Source organism: Tetrahymena thermophila (genome assembly GCF_000189635.1).
Source record: "Tetrahymena thermophila SB210 genomic scaffold scf_8254464, whole genome shotgun sequence".
Lineage (NCBI taxonomy): Eukaryota > Ciliophora > Oligohymenophorea > Hymenostomatida > Tetrahymenidae > Tetrahymena > Tetrahymena thermophila.
Genome location: NW_002476241.1, coordinates 337,663 through 353,621, shown reverse-complemented (window position 1 = coordinate 353,621; position 15,959 = coordinate 337,663). Strand labels below are relative to the sequence as shown.

Below are 15,959 nucleotides of genomic sequence, written 5' to 3'. Positions count from 1 at the left end.
AATTAATTAAATAAGTAAATTAATAGATTTATTTACAAAAGATAATAAATAAATTTGTTAATATTGTCTATAAAATTTATATTTATATCTATTCCTATTTTATATCATATCATTTATTGATTTATCTTATTATAAAATTATTATTTTAATATCCTCATTACATAAAATTTAATTTTAATTAGGTATCTAAAAATATTTATCAAACGGTTCTATTAATTTTGTGAGCTATCTTTCAAAAAATAAATTTGCTTATTAAAAATAAATTAATTTATTCTAAGTTAATGCATAAATAGAGAGTTTTATAAACATGAAGCTGTAAAACTTTTAAAATTTGTAATAAAAAGTATCAATTTTAGTTAAATAAGAGATAAAGAAATATTTAAAATTTATTAGTATGATTAAGTTATTGTTTATTTCATTTTTCAAATTGACATAAACAACAAATAAAAGAACAAATAAATAATTAATTGATTAATTAAATAAGTAGATTAAAGGATTTATTTACAAAAAATAATAAATAAATATGTTAATATTGTTTATAAAATTTATATTTATATCTACTTCTATTTTATATCATACCACATTATAATTTATGGTATTATAAAATTATTTTTTATAACTATCGTTTTAGTATTCTTGTTACATAAAATTTAATTTTAAATAAATATCTTAAAATACTTATCAAATAGTCCTATTCTTATTTTATTCTGAGCAATTTTCGAAGAAACAAATTAATTGTATGCATCAAATAAATAAATTAATTTAATTTTTATGTTCAAAACCACCTATTTTATAAATATGAAATTATAAAAATCCAATTATATCTAAAAAAGTAATTATTTTAGTTAAATAATTGATAAAGAAATAATTTAATATGCAAATGTAAAAATTTAGATCTTTGATAAGTGGTTATAATATTTATTTATATGAAATTAAGTTATTGTCTATTAGATTTAGCTTATATTTAAAGTATTAAAGATTATCAAATAATATAAGAGAAAATAAGTTTATTAAAAGAGAATATTGATTTTTTATGAAATATATTCAAAAAATAACATTATGTATGTACGGTTTAATATCTTTTTCATCTAATTTAAAAGTGTGAGATTTTTCTAGCTGCATTTAGTAGTCTTTGTATATTGGAATCATCCTTTCTTAGTGATCAAGGTGGAATTAAAATAAATTAATTTCGGGTTTGTAGTGGAAATTTTCCGTTCTGAAGTTGCACAAAATTTTAGAAATTATTTCAGAGAATTTAAAAGTAGCTTTATATTGGTAGTTCATGTATGAAATAAATATGAAGTTTAATCTTTCAATGGGCTTAGTAATTGTTTTTAATCTTGATTCTAGAGTATCATTATTGAAAGAAGAATAAGTTTAATAACTACTTAACAACCTTCCACCTCCTCTTATATACCTTTAAGAATTCAAATTAATTGATTTATTAAGATTATCTACTTGGTCGCTGTTATTCATTCCATTCTCAACAGACTTTGATTCTTTAATAGTTTTTTCAGATAAATTACTAAATTAATTGATGATTTTTTATTGTTTTAAAAAGTCTGTGAAAGTGTTTTCGCTTTAATCACACAGATATTTACGCAAGTATTCTAAGTTTTATTCAAAGTTTTATGGATCATGGTTTATAGAAATAACTTAAAATAAAAGATCTTTATCTAATTTATTAAGTTATGCTAAATTTTTTTCTATAAATTTGTATAAACTCCTAACCATGTGGGATTTTTTTACAATATCTTCAAGATGATAAAGGAGTGAGTTTGTGTGATTCTGTATTTTCAAAGTTACTTCTCTATTCTTTTTTTCTATCTATTCATCATAATTTGTTGTTAATTTCATATCTCTGTAGTAATTTAAATTCTGCTGTAAACTGCTAATCCTGATTTATTTATATCAATTAAAAAACGAATTATTTTTAGTTATAGAAGAAAAAAAGCACCAAAAACAATTGGAGTAAATTAATACCATTTATTCATGTTTATTAGAGACTCTGCTTTAAAGAAATGACCATCACGCCTTTAATTTGTAATTAAGTAAAAGGTGTTTTTCATTTATTAATCGGTGGAAGGAGCTACTACTTTTATTTCTTCAAAAGGTATTGTTTTTGCTTTACTTCCTTACTAATATTGAATATGATTCTTATAAAGAACAACTTGCTTTTTTTTAAACTTCCCATCTTTATTACTCCTTTTTTCCAATTATCCCTTCATTAAAAATTTATCTATTTTTTAATAATGTTAATTTGTTAGCAAAGCTATATTATTTATATATTAATTATATTATATTACCATTTGATTCCAGTTTTTAAGAAACAAATAATGGTCTTTTCTTTCTTTCATCTTCGTAGAAATTATGATACCTTTCAATATCAAATTCTACACTTTCAGCATTATCGAACTCTTTCAAGTCCTTAATTAGTTCAAATTTGTGTGCTACTCTCTTAAAAATCACTCCTCTTTTGTCTTTAATGCTTATAAGAACACAGAACTATTTGCTTAAGTCAGTCTTATCTTTTTTTTTTTACTGTTCATTAGCTATTTCTTTTACATTCTAGATAATAAGATCTTGTATTGTTTAATTTTAATGTTCATTATACTCAATTTGAATTTTTTTATTTTCATCTAAATTTATTGTAATGTAGTTGCCTGTTACAGCCATCAACTTTCTCTTAAGGAAGTCTACCATCTATCTTTCGTAAATATATAAAAATTTTAGTCAGCTCTTTTTTTTATTGTCTCAGGATGAGAAATTGCTTTTCTTTTCAAAAAAAATAATAAATATTTTGCTTATTTTTTTTTATTTACAGATTATTAATTCTTGGCAGAATTTCTTTTTATCTAATTAATTAAATCAACTAATCTAAATTATTTATAATATTTTAAGTATATTGTGAGGTGATTACTCTAAAATTATAATGCTAATATTTTTTTTAGTGACGAATTTTAGTCTACTTGTAAAATAAATCAAAATCTTATTAATAAATAATACTGCTGATCAGCAAATTTTAAAAATAATTCTTCTCCTCAAGTATTATCAATTTATTATTAGTTGAATCATGGTTTATTGATATAATTTTTATCTTATATTTTTTAGAATTTAAATTAATAATTTAATTTTATCTAAATATTTCATTCAATATTTTTACATCTGTTGATATAATTTTAGATTCAAAATAAATATTTTTTTTAATTTTAAAATGATATTTCATTGATAAATTCATTTTAATTTTTTTAATTAATTTTTTTAGCAAAAAAAATAAATGTTTTGTTATAGGAATTTATGCTTTTTATGCCTTAGAATTGAGTTTATATTAATTTATGAGAAATTATGCTGAACACTTTTTCAAACTCGTTGCTTATATAAAATTGCAAATATATCTTATAAATTTAATTTTCAAAATATTATAATTGATACTTCCTAAACAGAAAAATAATTTATTTTCATGTAATTTATTTCAACAAAATTTGATATTTGATATTTTTAATTTATAAATAATGCAAAATAATAATTTTTATTTTTTGAGTTTAGTCCTTTTAACTTCATTAAATAATTAAAAACTTAATTTTATCCTAAAAATTTTTTAAAATAAGTAACAAGATAGAATAAATATGATTACTTAAATTCATTAAAGAATAGTTGAAAAAGAAAAGCAATTTATGGTAACTTAAATCATAAATAATAAACTGTATTATATACTGTGAAGAAACTGCTTTTTTATGTTTGTTTACAAATATTTTTAAAAATACTTTGGTTTGCATATTAGTAATAATTTAATAAAAGAAATAAATCAGACAGCTTTAAAAAATAAAACAGACTTATTTTATTGTTTGATGGAAAGGATAAATGGATGAGTATGTATGTATGCTAGTAAGTGTGTGAGTGAGTTTTTAGTAATTAAAGAATTATTAAATTTTTCAAATTTTTAATTAAAAGATCCTCATTTCTCAAATTAATATTTTCTGGAGTAAACAACTAAATTTGATAAGTTGTTAGTTAAGATAGAATGCAAAGAGATCAGGATAATTGAATTTCATAGGATGATAGATAGGTAGATATATAGATAGATAGATATACATTCAGCCAATAAATTGTTTTAAAAAATAATGTATAGTTATATTAGTATTATTTTACTTTGTTTTATATGTAAACTTTATTCAAACGAATTGGATCAGCGTCATTAAAAGCAACTGTTTAAAAGAAGTAAATATTTTTTTGTTTGTTTGTTGTTTTACTATCAGAATCACGAGTATTCTTATTATTACTATTGTTATAATTATTATTTTTTTTATTATTGTTATTATTATAGTTTATTATTTTTACTTAATAAGTTTATTGATAATACCTGATAATATTATGTAATTTTTTTATTTTATTTATATTTATTTATTTGTTTTTATTTTTTTGATTAATAATAATATAGAGGAAGATAGCTGTAATTATAATCAAATGAGTACATATGTTTATTTGCATTATTATTACTATTATAAGTATTTATTTATTTAAAATTAATTCTTTGCAATCCTAAAAACGTTCCTTAATTAAGCAGCTACTCTATTAGTTTATTAGTTTTTTTTTTGATGGTGTGAGGATATTTCTGCTTATTTTGTACATTAAACTCATTCAAAACTGCTTTAGGTTTTATTTAATTAGCTAGTGTTTTATAATTCCATATTTTTTTTGCTTCTTGATGCTGCTGTCGAGTATATTTGTATTTATTTATTTATAGTTGAAGACTAAATGATGAGATTTAATGAATTTAAAAATTTCAGCTGTTCTTTCAATGATATTGATAATTTTTTTAATAATTGCCCATATTGGGGTTGCTCTAGCTGCTGCTCATCATGCTTCCTCCAAAGTTTCCATTAATATTTTTTTATGAATTAGAAATATCCATTTTCTAATTAAATTCATTTGTCAATTAATTAACTAATTAAGATTACTACTATTCAGCTTATTTAGAGTTATTAATCAATTTTGATTCCTTTTCTCTTCTACTAGTGTACCATTATGGTATTAATTAAGATGCTAGCTATGGCTATGATTTCAACTCCTCTAAATTTAATAAAAAACAAAAAAATAAAAAATTGATAACAAAAAAATATAAACTAAATTTCAAAATAAGTATTTTTGAATTTATTTCTTAATTTGCTATATTTTTTAAGAACTTTCCATTTAATTTTAAAATCTATGTTTAAATTTATCTAAATATATCTTTCGTGAACTTTAAGAAAGGTATTCGAAAAATAAAATTACCTGGAGAGAAATTAAATAAGTCTATTTATTTAGTATATTATTCATAGAATTTTTCACTTCTTAATTCATTGAAATAAGGGTGCAATAGTGTTTCTAAGGGTGTAGGTCTATCAGTGGGGACAAATACGAGTAATCTACTAATTAAATCGATAAGCATAGGATCTGGTTTTTATTTTGCGAATATCTAATATTTCATAATTAAATTAATATTTTAAATTTAAAACATTTTATTAATTTTTCAATAGTTTTTTAAGCTTATTTTATGATATTTTTTTTTATTAAATCATTTTTAGCTATTTACATTTGCATTTTGCTACTGCTTTTTATTTGAATATTTGTTAATTACAGTTGAAATTTGCTTAATTAGCTACTAATTTAAAAATATTGCTTTTATATTTATATTAATTATTACTTTAGTCCAAGAAGTTGGTTTTATTGATGGGAAGTTAAATTGATTATGCTAAGGATTCATTTTTTAGACCTATTCTTTTGTTGGAGTACCTAATATCTTAATAATTTCTACTAGTTACTCAACAGCGTTTTCACCTGGGAAAAGAGGTTCACCTAAAATCATTTCAGCAATGACGGTACCTTTTATTTATTTTCAAAATAAAAATGAGCTTTTGCTAAAATCAGTCCAGTATCTATCTATCAATCTATTTTTGCTTCTTTCTTTTTAAGTTACAAATTAATAAATTTGCTTATTTACCTATTGACCAAGTATCAATAGCGGTCGTATATTATTCAGCACCAAATATAAGTTCAGGAGCTCTGTAATATCTCGAGCAAATATATGAGACATTTGGTTCACCTTTTTTAAAAATTAGTTTTAAAAATAAAATTTAACTCATCTTTTTAAATAAAATTCAAGAAATATTCATATAATTTGAGAGCTTCTTAACCTTTAAAATTAAGTCAAGACTTAGTATTTACATAAATATTTAAAAACTATTTATTCATCTTTTATTTTATATGTTTTTCATGTTTAAATGTACTTTGCTTTTAATGCTTGTTGAAAGGTGCAGTTTAAATATTTAAAAGTTATTTTGGCTTTTTATTTGACTTAAATAAAAATTGCTAGTAATCAATTTATTTTTTAGCAGTTAAGCTGGAAATTAATCTACATTTAAACAAAAATTAACTTGTAACATAAATACTAAGTTTTTGCTAACTACTGAACTATAACTAACGAAAAGAATATCTAATTTACCTTTAATGAGCTTTTTGGCAGAACCAAAATCGCAAATTTTGAGCTGCATTGTTTTCTGATCGCATAATATATTTTGGGGCTTAATGTCTCTATGACAAATACCGATACCTTTCAAGTAAGCTAGAGCTCTAAACATTTGATAAGAAAAGACCTTGAGCAAGAGTGGAGGGAATGGCTATTTGCTCTTTCTATAAGTTCTGATGACTTTGGAAAGTGTCTCAGGTACGTATTCCATAACTATATTCAAGTATACTTCATCAGGCTAATTAGTTTTAAAAATATATTTATTTTGAATCAAGTTTTTAAAACAATTTTTTAATAATGTAAATTAAATTGTCCTTGCTTTTTCTAACTCGATTTCACTTTCAAGCTTATATTTCATCTATTTATCTAACTATTACGGTGGAATATCTTCTTGTTAAAATAGGATTTGTATAAAATACTGGATGAGAAGCTGGAAAATCCAATTCCCTCAAATTAAAAATTTAAATAAGAGTTTTCGTGTCTGATAATATATATTTTTTTTTCATTAGTTATATATTTTTTAACTTGCTGAATTTTGGGTTATGTGTTAATTCTGAAATGGGTTGATTTTTTCGTACTTGATTTTTTTGAATGCTTTTAAATATAGCGAGTGAATTAAATCAAGGAATGCAAGCAATTTTGAGTTTTTTTATAGCGAAGGAAAAAACGAAGTTAACTATTTATTTTAGAGTTAAATGTATGAAAGAAGAATGAATCTACATTGTTGTTTTGAGTAGTGTAATAAGCCTATTTTAACTTGATGAGATTCTAATGATTGAGGGATTTTATAATTTCGAATTCTCTGTTTTTATATCTCTTATCCTAAAAGACTTTTTTAATTGCAACTTGCTCCTAGGTATCATTCATTTTAGCCTGTTAAATAAAAATAAATAAGCACAAATGACAAATAATTATTTCAAATTCAAAAATTTAAAAAAGGAAGGAAGGCTAAAGAGGTAATTACCAAGTAGACTACACCAAAAGTTCCATTACCAATGATTTTATCAAGAGTAATATTGGGAGATCCTGAATACTAGAGCTATTCTTATTGCTGCTACTGTAACTATTATTGTTGCTATGCTTATTATTGCTACGCCAATTGTTGCTATTAAATTTATAGTAAAGTTTCAGGTTTTTTATTCAATTATTTCTTGCTTGTTCAATAAAACTTTTACTTGCTAAAGGTTCTGTGACTGCATCACATTTCCTTATGACTGTGACACATTCATAGGCTAGCCATATTACTCTATATATTTAAAAATGAAAGAAATTTAAGGAGAGAAATCAGCATACAAGAGTAAAGTAATTCAATCAAGTCCATTTTATATACTCAAGTGTTTATTTTAGAAACAACAATAGAGTTATTAATCGGGCTGGACTTGCTGAAAATGGAGTGAAATTTAAACTATTATGTGTTTACTTTTCATATTATTCATTTAAAACTAGATTTTCTTCTTCCTTTTTTAATTGCCTGTCTTGCTTTCTTTCTTTTAGAGTTGATTATTTGCTGATTATTTTGATTATTTATTTTACTTAATTATTAATTAATTTGAAAAAGAAATTAATACTTATTCAATAAATAAATTAGTTAGAGAGTGATCGGTCATTTATTCTATTTATATAGATGGGTTCATATATTTTAGAGTTATTTATTTATCATATAAACTAATCCAATCATTCATTCATTTACAAACAAATAAATAAATAGATGAATCAATAATTAATAAATAAATCAATAAAAGAATCAATTTTTTACAAATAAATAAATAAATGAATGAATCAAATAAAGAAGAATCACTGATTGTCAATTTTAATTTAATTTATTTAATTGCTCCTTTATTTATTTATTGATAATTTATTTTGTTAATAATTTTTCCTTTTATTTTGATTTATTTTTAAGTAAATGCTTTTGTATTTACCTTTTTCTGCCAGTTTAATTTATTGCTATCTCTTATTTCTATCTATCTATTTATCTCTCATTCGTTCCTGTTTGTTATTTTATTTTTTTATTTCATGTTTTATTTCTATTAGTGTTTTTTTATGTAGCTATTTTTATTAATCATTTTTAAGATAACTTTTTTTCTATCATTTTAATATTTTTCTATCTTAAAATTTTGTAAGCATAAATAAATGCTCTTAAATTTGCAAGAATTTCTTAAATAACCAATAAAATTAATAATAACTAGTAATTAAATAAAAAATATTTTCTATTAATTCAATTTTATTTTATTCTCAAAATAAATTATTTTTTTTTATATTAACATTTATCATTCCTATTTAATTCCTTTAATAATATATTCTACATAATTTTTTATTGTTTTTTTCTTATGAGCTTTATCAAATTTATTGGACTTAAATTTAACTTAATAAATTTCTATTTAGATCTCCTATTTAATAGTCTTTCTATTCTAAATTAATAAATTTCTAAAGATTTTACTTTTCAAAATTTCAAAAACAAATTATAAATAATTTATTTAATTAAAAATTCATAAAGAAGAAGAAAAAAAAAACAAAAAGGAAATTTAAGAATAACTAGAAACGAAATAGTTTTTTAAAATTATGATGAAGTGGGTGGTCTTAAATCGATTGCTCCCTTTCCCTGCAAGTTTTTATATGAAACCAATCTATTTATTCTTAAATTTTCATTTTCTTTTCGAAAGTTAAACTTCTTCAAAGTAAAAAATGATTCTTTCATCTTTCGAAAAAAATGAGATATTTCAAAAATCAAATTTTCTATTTGCCTAGATGAAAAAATGATTTCTAGAGCACTTGCACTCAAATCTGCAAAAATTCTCTTTTAGATTCTAAATATATAAATAATATTTTTTAAAATAGAAATAAAAGAAATTAGATGACACTCTCCTCCACCTCCTCTCAGCTTAAAAAGAATAAATAAAATAAAAAATTAAAAACAAATTTTGATAAAAATAAAAAACAAATATTTAAATAATTCATAAATAAATAGACAAAAATTAAAGAAGAAAAAATAAAATTAAAACTAAAAACAAGATAAAAGATTAATAAACAAATAAAATTAATTAAATTAATAAAAAATAAAATACCAAAAAAATAAATAAATATTTATTTGCAAACAATCATAAAAAATATTTAAATTTTTTCATCATTTTATTCATAACGCTTATTTTTTTGTCAACTTAAATATATATTTTGAAAACAATAAAAATTATATTTATTAGTATTTTGGTTTATTTATCACATTTTTTCATGACTCTGCAGAGATAAAAAATTTATTTAAACCTATAAATGGTAAATTTGAATCTATTACAGTTCAGCTCATCATTTAATTGAGTTATCATTTTATATTTTTAAATCATAAATCCATATTATTTTTTATTAAATATATTATAAAATCTATTTTTTGTTTAATGTTTAACATATAATTGATTTGGAGTTTGATTGCTTTATTATAATTTTTAAACTAGTCTTCAATTGTAAATAATATTAATGAACATATTTGCTTATTTATGTTATTAATTTATTTATTAACTTTATTGATTTTCTAAATATTGAAAATATGAAAGAATTTTTTTTTGATAGATTTTTAAAAACAAACTAAATATCCAATTTATTAATTAATTGTATTAGATAAAATAATGATTTTAATAATTTTATTTTTAAATTTTATTGTATATTAAAAAAGATAATAATTTAGGGTTACATAAATGATATAAACAAGCTGAGATATAACTTTTAAATTCAATAAATATTAAAAAATTGATAAAAATATATTTAAAATAATCCTCTAACATCTTTTGTTTAATTATAATTATTTTTTTGAAATATAATCAAAAAGTCACATTCCTGCTGTTTTTTATTTGCGAATTGTTTGATTATTTATTTTTATTGGGGTTGTTTTTATATGTTTTAATGTTTATAAATTAAATTTTAAATTGGGTAATTGTGGTGCTTTTTTGACTCTCATAAGTCATTAAATCACTTATTTTATCACTAAGGAGGTTGTTGCTAATTTTTACGTTTGATTTAACGAATAACCCTAATGACTTGTTCACTTCCAACATTTACTCTTTGTACGCTTAATAATTGAGCCAAATATTTTTGCTTTTCTTGGTTTAAGCCATAAACTAACTATTGCAAGGCAGTGAAGTTTTAGCTTTTCATTGTTGAGTAAGACTATTTAAAAATAGCGAATTCATCCACATCGTTGATTGGGCTAACCATTTCTTTTAACATTAATTTATCGGCGTTCTTTATTATAAAATTTTATATTAAGTATTTCAATTATAATAGCTAAAAAACTTTATTGAATAATAAAATTTTAAAGTAAATTAAAATGTTTCTTACAACAGAGCAGTCATATTCCTTATCATAATGGTTTACATTAAGATCATTATCTTCATCGCCATCTACTTCTTCATCATCGTCTTCATCATCATCGTCATCATCATCGTAGTCATCGTCGTCTCCTTCATCATCGCTGTTATTGTTGTTATCGTCATCTTTTAGCTTTCTTTTCTTTTCAAGCTTCTATTCAAGCTCCTTTTATTTCATCATTAAGCTAATGAGGCAGTCAAATATCTAAAGAACTTTATTGGCATCGAGAGACACTTGCACAATTACTTTACTCATACTCATAATAAATAGCTATTTATTATTTATTTAATTAAGCTTATTATTAAATTTTCTATACAACCAAATGATTAAATTACCTTAATATCATAGTTTCTCTTGTACATTTCTAACTTGCTAACACATAAAATAATAACTTGTTCTAAAAGTCCCATTTCAGTTAAAATCTGAGTTGACTTTTATATGTTTGAGTTGAAACCACTCAAGAAGATACCAGCAGTTCTGTTATGAATTAAAAAATATAAAAATAATTTAATATGGTATGATTGATGCTTTAAATTAAATTTTTTTATTATAATTATTACCTTCCATATGCAAAACTGTGTCTTAATTTAGTTTATGATTAGAAACGTTGAATAGCTGCATTGAAAATAATCTTCCACATCTCATCAGTGAGGTTGTTTCCAAGAGATTAAACGATTAATTGCATGATAGCTGCACCTTCAGCCTTATCAGAATCTGTAGATTTAGAGCTGTCGCTAAACATAGTATCGTAAGCCATCTTAATGATCTATTTTAATTTTAAAATTTTTATTTAATATTTCTGTTTAGCTTGGTATAATATGAATTCTTACCAGTTGAAGATGACTTGCGTTTTGAATTAAGAATTCTTATCCATAAATAATAACATTATTTAAAGTTTTGAAGAGTTGTGCAAAAACACCTTATTGCTTTTTGAGAATAAGAGGGAAGCAAGTTATCAAATCACTACAAATGGGATTGACAGCTTTTTGATGGTATATAAAGGAACCTACAAGCAAAATAATATCTTCATCGAATTCGATCTTTTCAGGATATTAAACACATTATAAAAGAGGTCTGAGTTACTCTAAAATGCTGTTTATGTATTAAGGAACAATAAATTTGTTATCAGACATATCTCTAATGATATTCCAGCACTTATTAATGTAAATTTAGTCGTTTCTTAACTTATCATCAATAAGCTTTACTTCATCTATGATTCTCTTAACCAAATAACCAACACAATTTATGATATTTTAAGGTGCTATATTCTTGCTATGATATCTATTTATTCAATTAAATATATATTTTTTAATTGCTTTAATTTTTTATAAATTTAATAAAATAACTACAAAATCTCAAATTCTAAATCAAAAAAAATTTTGATTAATTTGAACAATAACAATATTAAACTTAACCAATTTTTGTATATTTTAAGGGGTTTGCAAAAGTATTTATTGATTATTTATAGTACATACAATCCAAAATTATTTAAAAAGTTAATATTTAATAATTAAAAAATTACCTAAAGATATGGAAAACGATATCCATAAATTAGTGGAACTCAGTAGTGGTAATAAGGGGTAAGATGACATGTAAAACTTCATTAATATTTTCACTAACCAAATTAACTTAATTGTCATCATCATAGATGTTTTACAACGAGTCGATTGCTTAGTAGACTATTCCCTAATCTTCTTACTCCTTAAGTGTAAGACAGGATAAAAGGAATTAAATAAGAGATTTATAGTTTTCTTTTTCATTTTAGAAGACTGAATCTGTGTAATATCCTAACATTAAACAAACTCTAACCTTGATTAATCCTAATTTAAAAAATAATAAGTTAAAATAATTTGCAAAAATGTAAATTTTTACTATGGATATTGTGATTGAAGAGGAATTGAGCGTGCTCTTTGAGTAAGAGCTCTATTTATCCTACTATGTCAGGTCTCTTAGGAGTAAGATAACTTAAGACAGATAAGGCAACGAAGCAGGTTTCGATTCTGATGTGTCTTTCAGTTTTTGACATAAAAACAGTTTCTTTGAATGGAATTAAGTTAGGATAGTTAGCATCAACATCAGTGATATTTTCAAATTTAATTGAAAATCCAACAATCTATATAAGTAAAAGTGAAACTATAGTTTCAAAACCATCAATGTAATCACAAACAGTTTCAAGTAATTTAGCAGCTGCACATTTGTAAGAGTAAGAAATCTGATTATTTTAAATTAAAAATTAAAAAGTTAATAAATTGGTATATTTAATTCATTTATTTACTTATCTATCACATGTATCTAAGGCCAATCTTACAAATTCTTCAGGGTTATTTTCTAATGATTCTTGCTCGGATTATGATGATCTCATCAAAGGGAAAATGACTTCTAAGAGAAGAACACGAGAGCAATCCTAAAAGATTTTATAAAATTCGCTTTATTCAGCACAAATGTGAGAGAATTTTAAGCATTCGATGACGATAGAGGATAAAGATTTATTTTCAAGCTTATCTTAGAAATCAGGAGTCTATTGGCAGAACAACATCAATCCTTTAAGGATGATGGGAAGAGATTATTAAAGCAATTTGAAGAATTAGGTTTTAAAGATATCAAATTTGCTTCTTTCAGCAAACATTTAACGATTAATACGAGTATATGCCTTAATAAGATGTGATTTTAAAGTATTTGCTGCGTCATCAAAATCACTCTATCCTGAAGTGCAAATCAAGCAGTCTTTAATTTATAGAGGAGTGTTTAAGGTAACACAGATACCATGACAAATCAAATTTGCTAATATTTCATTTTCTAACACAAAGGAAATCAACTTTCTATTTTTTGATTCCATAACTTGAATAATTAAATCCTTTAAAACTATTGCCCATAAGTTCAAAACCTTGATTCTGAAATAAAAAATTATTTTTAAAAATTATATCAAAAATTATTTGCAAAAGCTTTAATTAATATATGCTCTTTTCTTAGGAAAATATTTATCTATAAGAAAATTCAAAATCTAGCTATTTATTTATTTGTTAATTAATTAATTTATTTATCTAAAAAATTAAGTATATATTTTTGAAGGCTACATCTAAAATTAGAGCTAGATAGAATGAAAAAGCATATTAATTAGTTTGTTAGTTACCCTTCGACAGTTTTTTAGAAAATTTAGGTTGTTTCCTATTCGTTTTAGCTTTTTTCAAGCAATTGAAGAGAGGAAGTTATTTCTGTAAGATAATTGGAACCGACTTGGCAAAAAGGCATATTCAATAAGTTAAAGAAATGAGCAAGAAATTCTTTTTATTGTGTAGAAATAATCACAGTCTGCAATATGATTAAAGTGGAAGCTAGCTAAGTCTATTAATTATAGTGAAAAAAAATATGTTAAAAAAGAAGAATGCGATTTAAAATATCTTAAATGTCTCCCTAAAGTGCTAATAAATCAGAGAGATCGTAAAATATAAAGAAAAATTACAATGTCATCTTGAAGAATCCAAGTTTGGGCTAATTAGAATAATTTCAGCTTTGTTTCATTATCTAAATTTTTTCGCGGAAAAAAATAAATATAAGAAAACTTATAATAAAAATAATAGAAAAGTCTTAAAGAGCTTTTTTGCCTTAAAGAAATTTTATTTACGTCTATCTAAGCTGAGAATAATGCTGAGACCCTTAGATATATTATGCTTACAATCTATGGAGATATTTGAGTCTCTCATGGCTAATATAATTTATTCTGTAATTTCTTAGATCTATTAAATTTATCCACTCTAACTTGTTTTGCTATAAATGTTTCTAACATAAACGTGAACATAATTAGAAGCAGACTTTTACATAAGCACTTTATTTTAATAAAAAATACTCATTAAACTTCATCTCAAATCAGGTTAATGATCAGTAAAAAAAATAACTACATAAATTCTTTTAAGTTTGAATTTTTTTGAAAAAAAAAGGAATTCTTTTGTTTATTTGCTAATTCTTAATTTAAAAATTTACAAGGATTTGCAGTATCTTTCATTATGTAAACCAAATATTTAAGAAAGTCCTAATGGTGAGAAACATTTTGGAGTTCTTTTTCGGCATGCTTAACTTATTCAGTCGAAGTTCCTTAATAAGTTGCTTGCAGTAATTACTTAAGTTATTCAGTTTCCTATTAAAATTCAGCCATAGTCGCTTTTTGCTTTACTTCTTTTATATCTTCTTTTATATCAATTTTTATTCCTAATTTTGATTAATTTTTTTTTTTTAATTTTTTGCAATAAGCTAAGCTTGGATTTTTCTTTTAAACTTTAAGACAATAATTTTTGACTGCTAATTGCAGAAATTTATTTTTTATTTTTTTCTTAATAAATCAGTCAGTCAGTCATACATCTAAAAAAGCAAAAAAAAGAACATTATGTATGCATGTAAAATAAACAAATAAAAAAATTTGATAGATGGATTCTAATAATTAAATTTTTACATTTTCAATAAATTTTTCTTTTTGCTTATTTTTTAGCGCAATTTTTAACTTCTCTATCTTTGTTTCATTATAATCTAGTTTCTTTTCTACTACCTATATATTTTGAAGAAATTGTTTGCTAAGTATTTATTTATCTATATAATCCATAGGTAAAACTTTTTTATTAATAAACCTTTTCTCTAATTTAAAATGTATGATATAAACTAAAGCTATTTACTAACCTTTTTTACAAGAGAAATGTTCATTTTTAATTAAAAGTAAAAATAAAACCTAAATATTTTAAATTTGTTAATTTGGACAAGTATATTTGATTAAGGAATTCATAGATAATATATTAAATTTATAATTTAAAACAAATAGAACTAAGCTGAATTCTAGAAAAGATAAAACTAAAAATTTTTTGATTAATATAAAAAGGCAAAAGTTAATTAAAAAATTAAATAAGTATTACAAAAAAACACTTTTTATTTATTTAAAATTAGACTTTTAAAAATAAAATTGTTTCTAATATTTAAAAACAATAAAATCTGATATGTTTATAAAAATACTTCTTAAATCAGATTGTTCATTGAGGCTAACATTTTTTTTAAGTATCTAAAAATTCATTATTCTAAACAAAAGTTTTTTTTGAAATTTAAATAAGTACAACTTATACTT

The 15,959-nt window shown here is 22.3% G+C and overlaps 3 protein-coding genes across 3 annotated transcripts; all 3 read right to left on the bottom strand. All coding sequences in view use genetic code 6, as the record gives it.

The window, feature by feature from the left end:
• Positions 1–1,044: 1,044 nt before the first annotated feature.
• On the bottom strand, positions 1,045–2,703 carry TTHERM_00579330 (PH domain protein; the record flags this gene model as incomplete). Its single annotated transcript, XM_001022934.2, has 3 exons — positions 1,045–1,897; positions 1,984–2,239; positions 2,307–2,703. The coding sequence occupies 3 exons, from the start codon at positions 2,701–2,703 to the stop codon at positions 1,045–1,047; spliced, it is 1,506 nt and encodes a 501-aa protein (XP_001022934.2).
• A 2,092-nt stretch (positions 2,704–4,795) lies between these two features.
• On the bottom strand, positions 4,796–8,055 carry TTHERM_00579320 (glycogen synthase kinase-3; the record flags this gene model as incomplete). Its single annotated transcript, XM_001022933.3, has 9 exons — positions 7,926–8,055; positions 7,681–7,751; positions 7,470–7,610; positions 7,226–7,378; positions 6,482–6,743; positions 5,981–6,082; positions 5,684–5,862; positions 5,272–5,455; positions 4,796–5,070 (listed from the first exon to the last, which is right to left on the bottom strand). Exons 1-9 carry the CDS (start codon positions 7,939–7,941, stop codon positions 4,796–4,798), a joined length of 1,383 nt encoding a protein of 460 aa, XP_001022933.3. The 5' UTR covers positions 7,942–8,055.
• Positions 8,056–10,471: 2,416 nt separating this feature from the next.
• On the bottom strand, positions 10,472–15,008 carry TTHERM_00579319 (hypothetical protein; the record flags this gene model as incomplete). Its single annotated transcript, XM_001470919.2, has 12 exons — positions 10,472–10,732; positions 10,829–11,128; positions 11,194–11,335; positions 11,419–11,624; positions 11,689–12,139; positions 12,381–12,678; positions 12,731–13,070; positions 13,134–13,749; positions 13,989–14,200; positions 14,319–14,380; positions 14,481–14,681; positions 14,837–15,008. 12 exons carry the CDS (start codon positions 15,006–15,008, stop codon positions 10,472–10,474), a joined length of 3,261 nt encoding a protein of 1,086 aa, XP_001470969.1.
• Between the last annotated feature and the right edge of the window lie 951 nt (positions 15,009–15,959).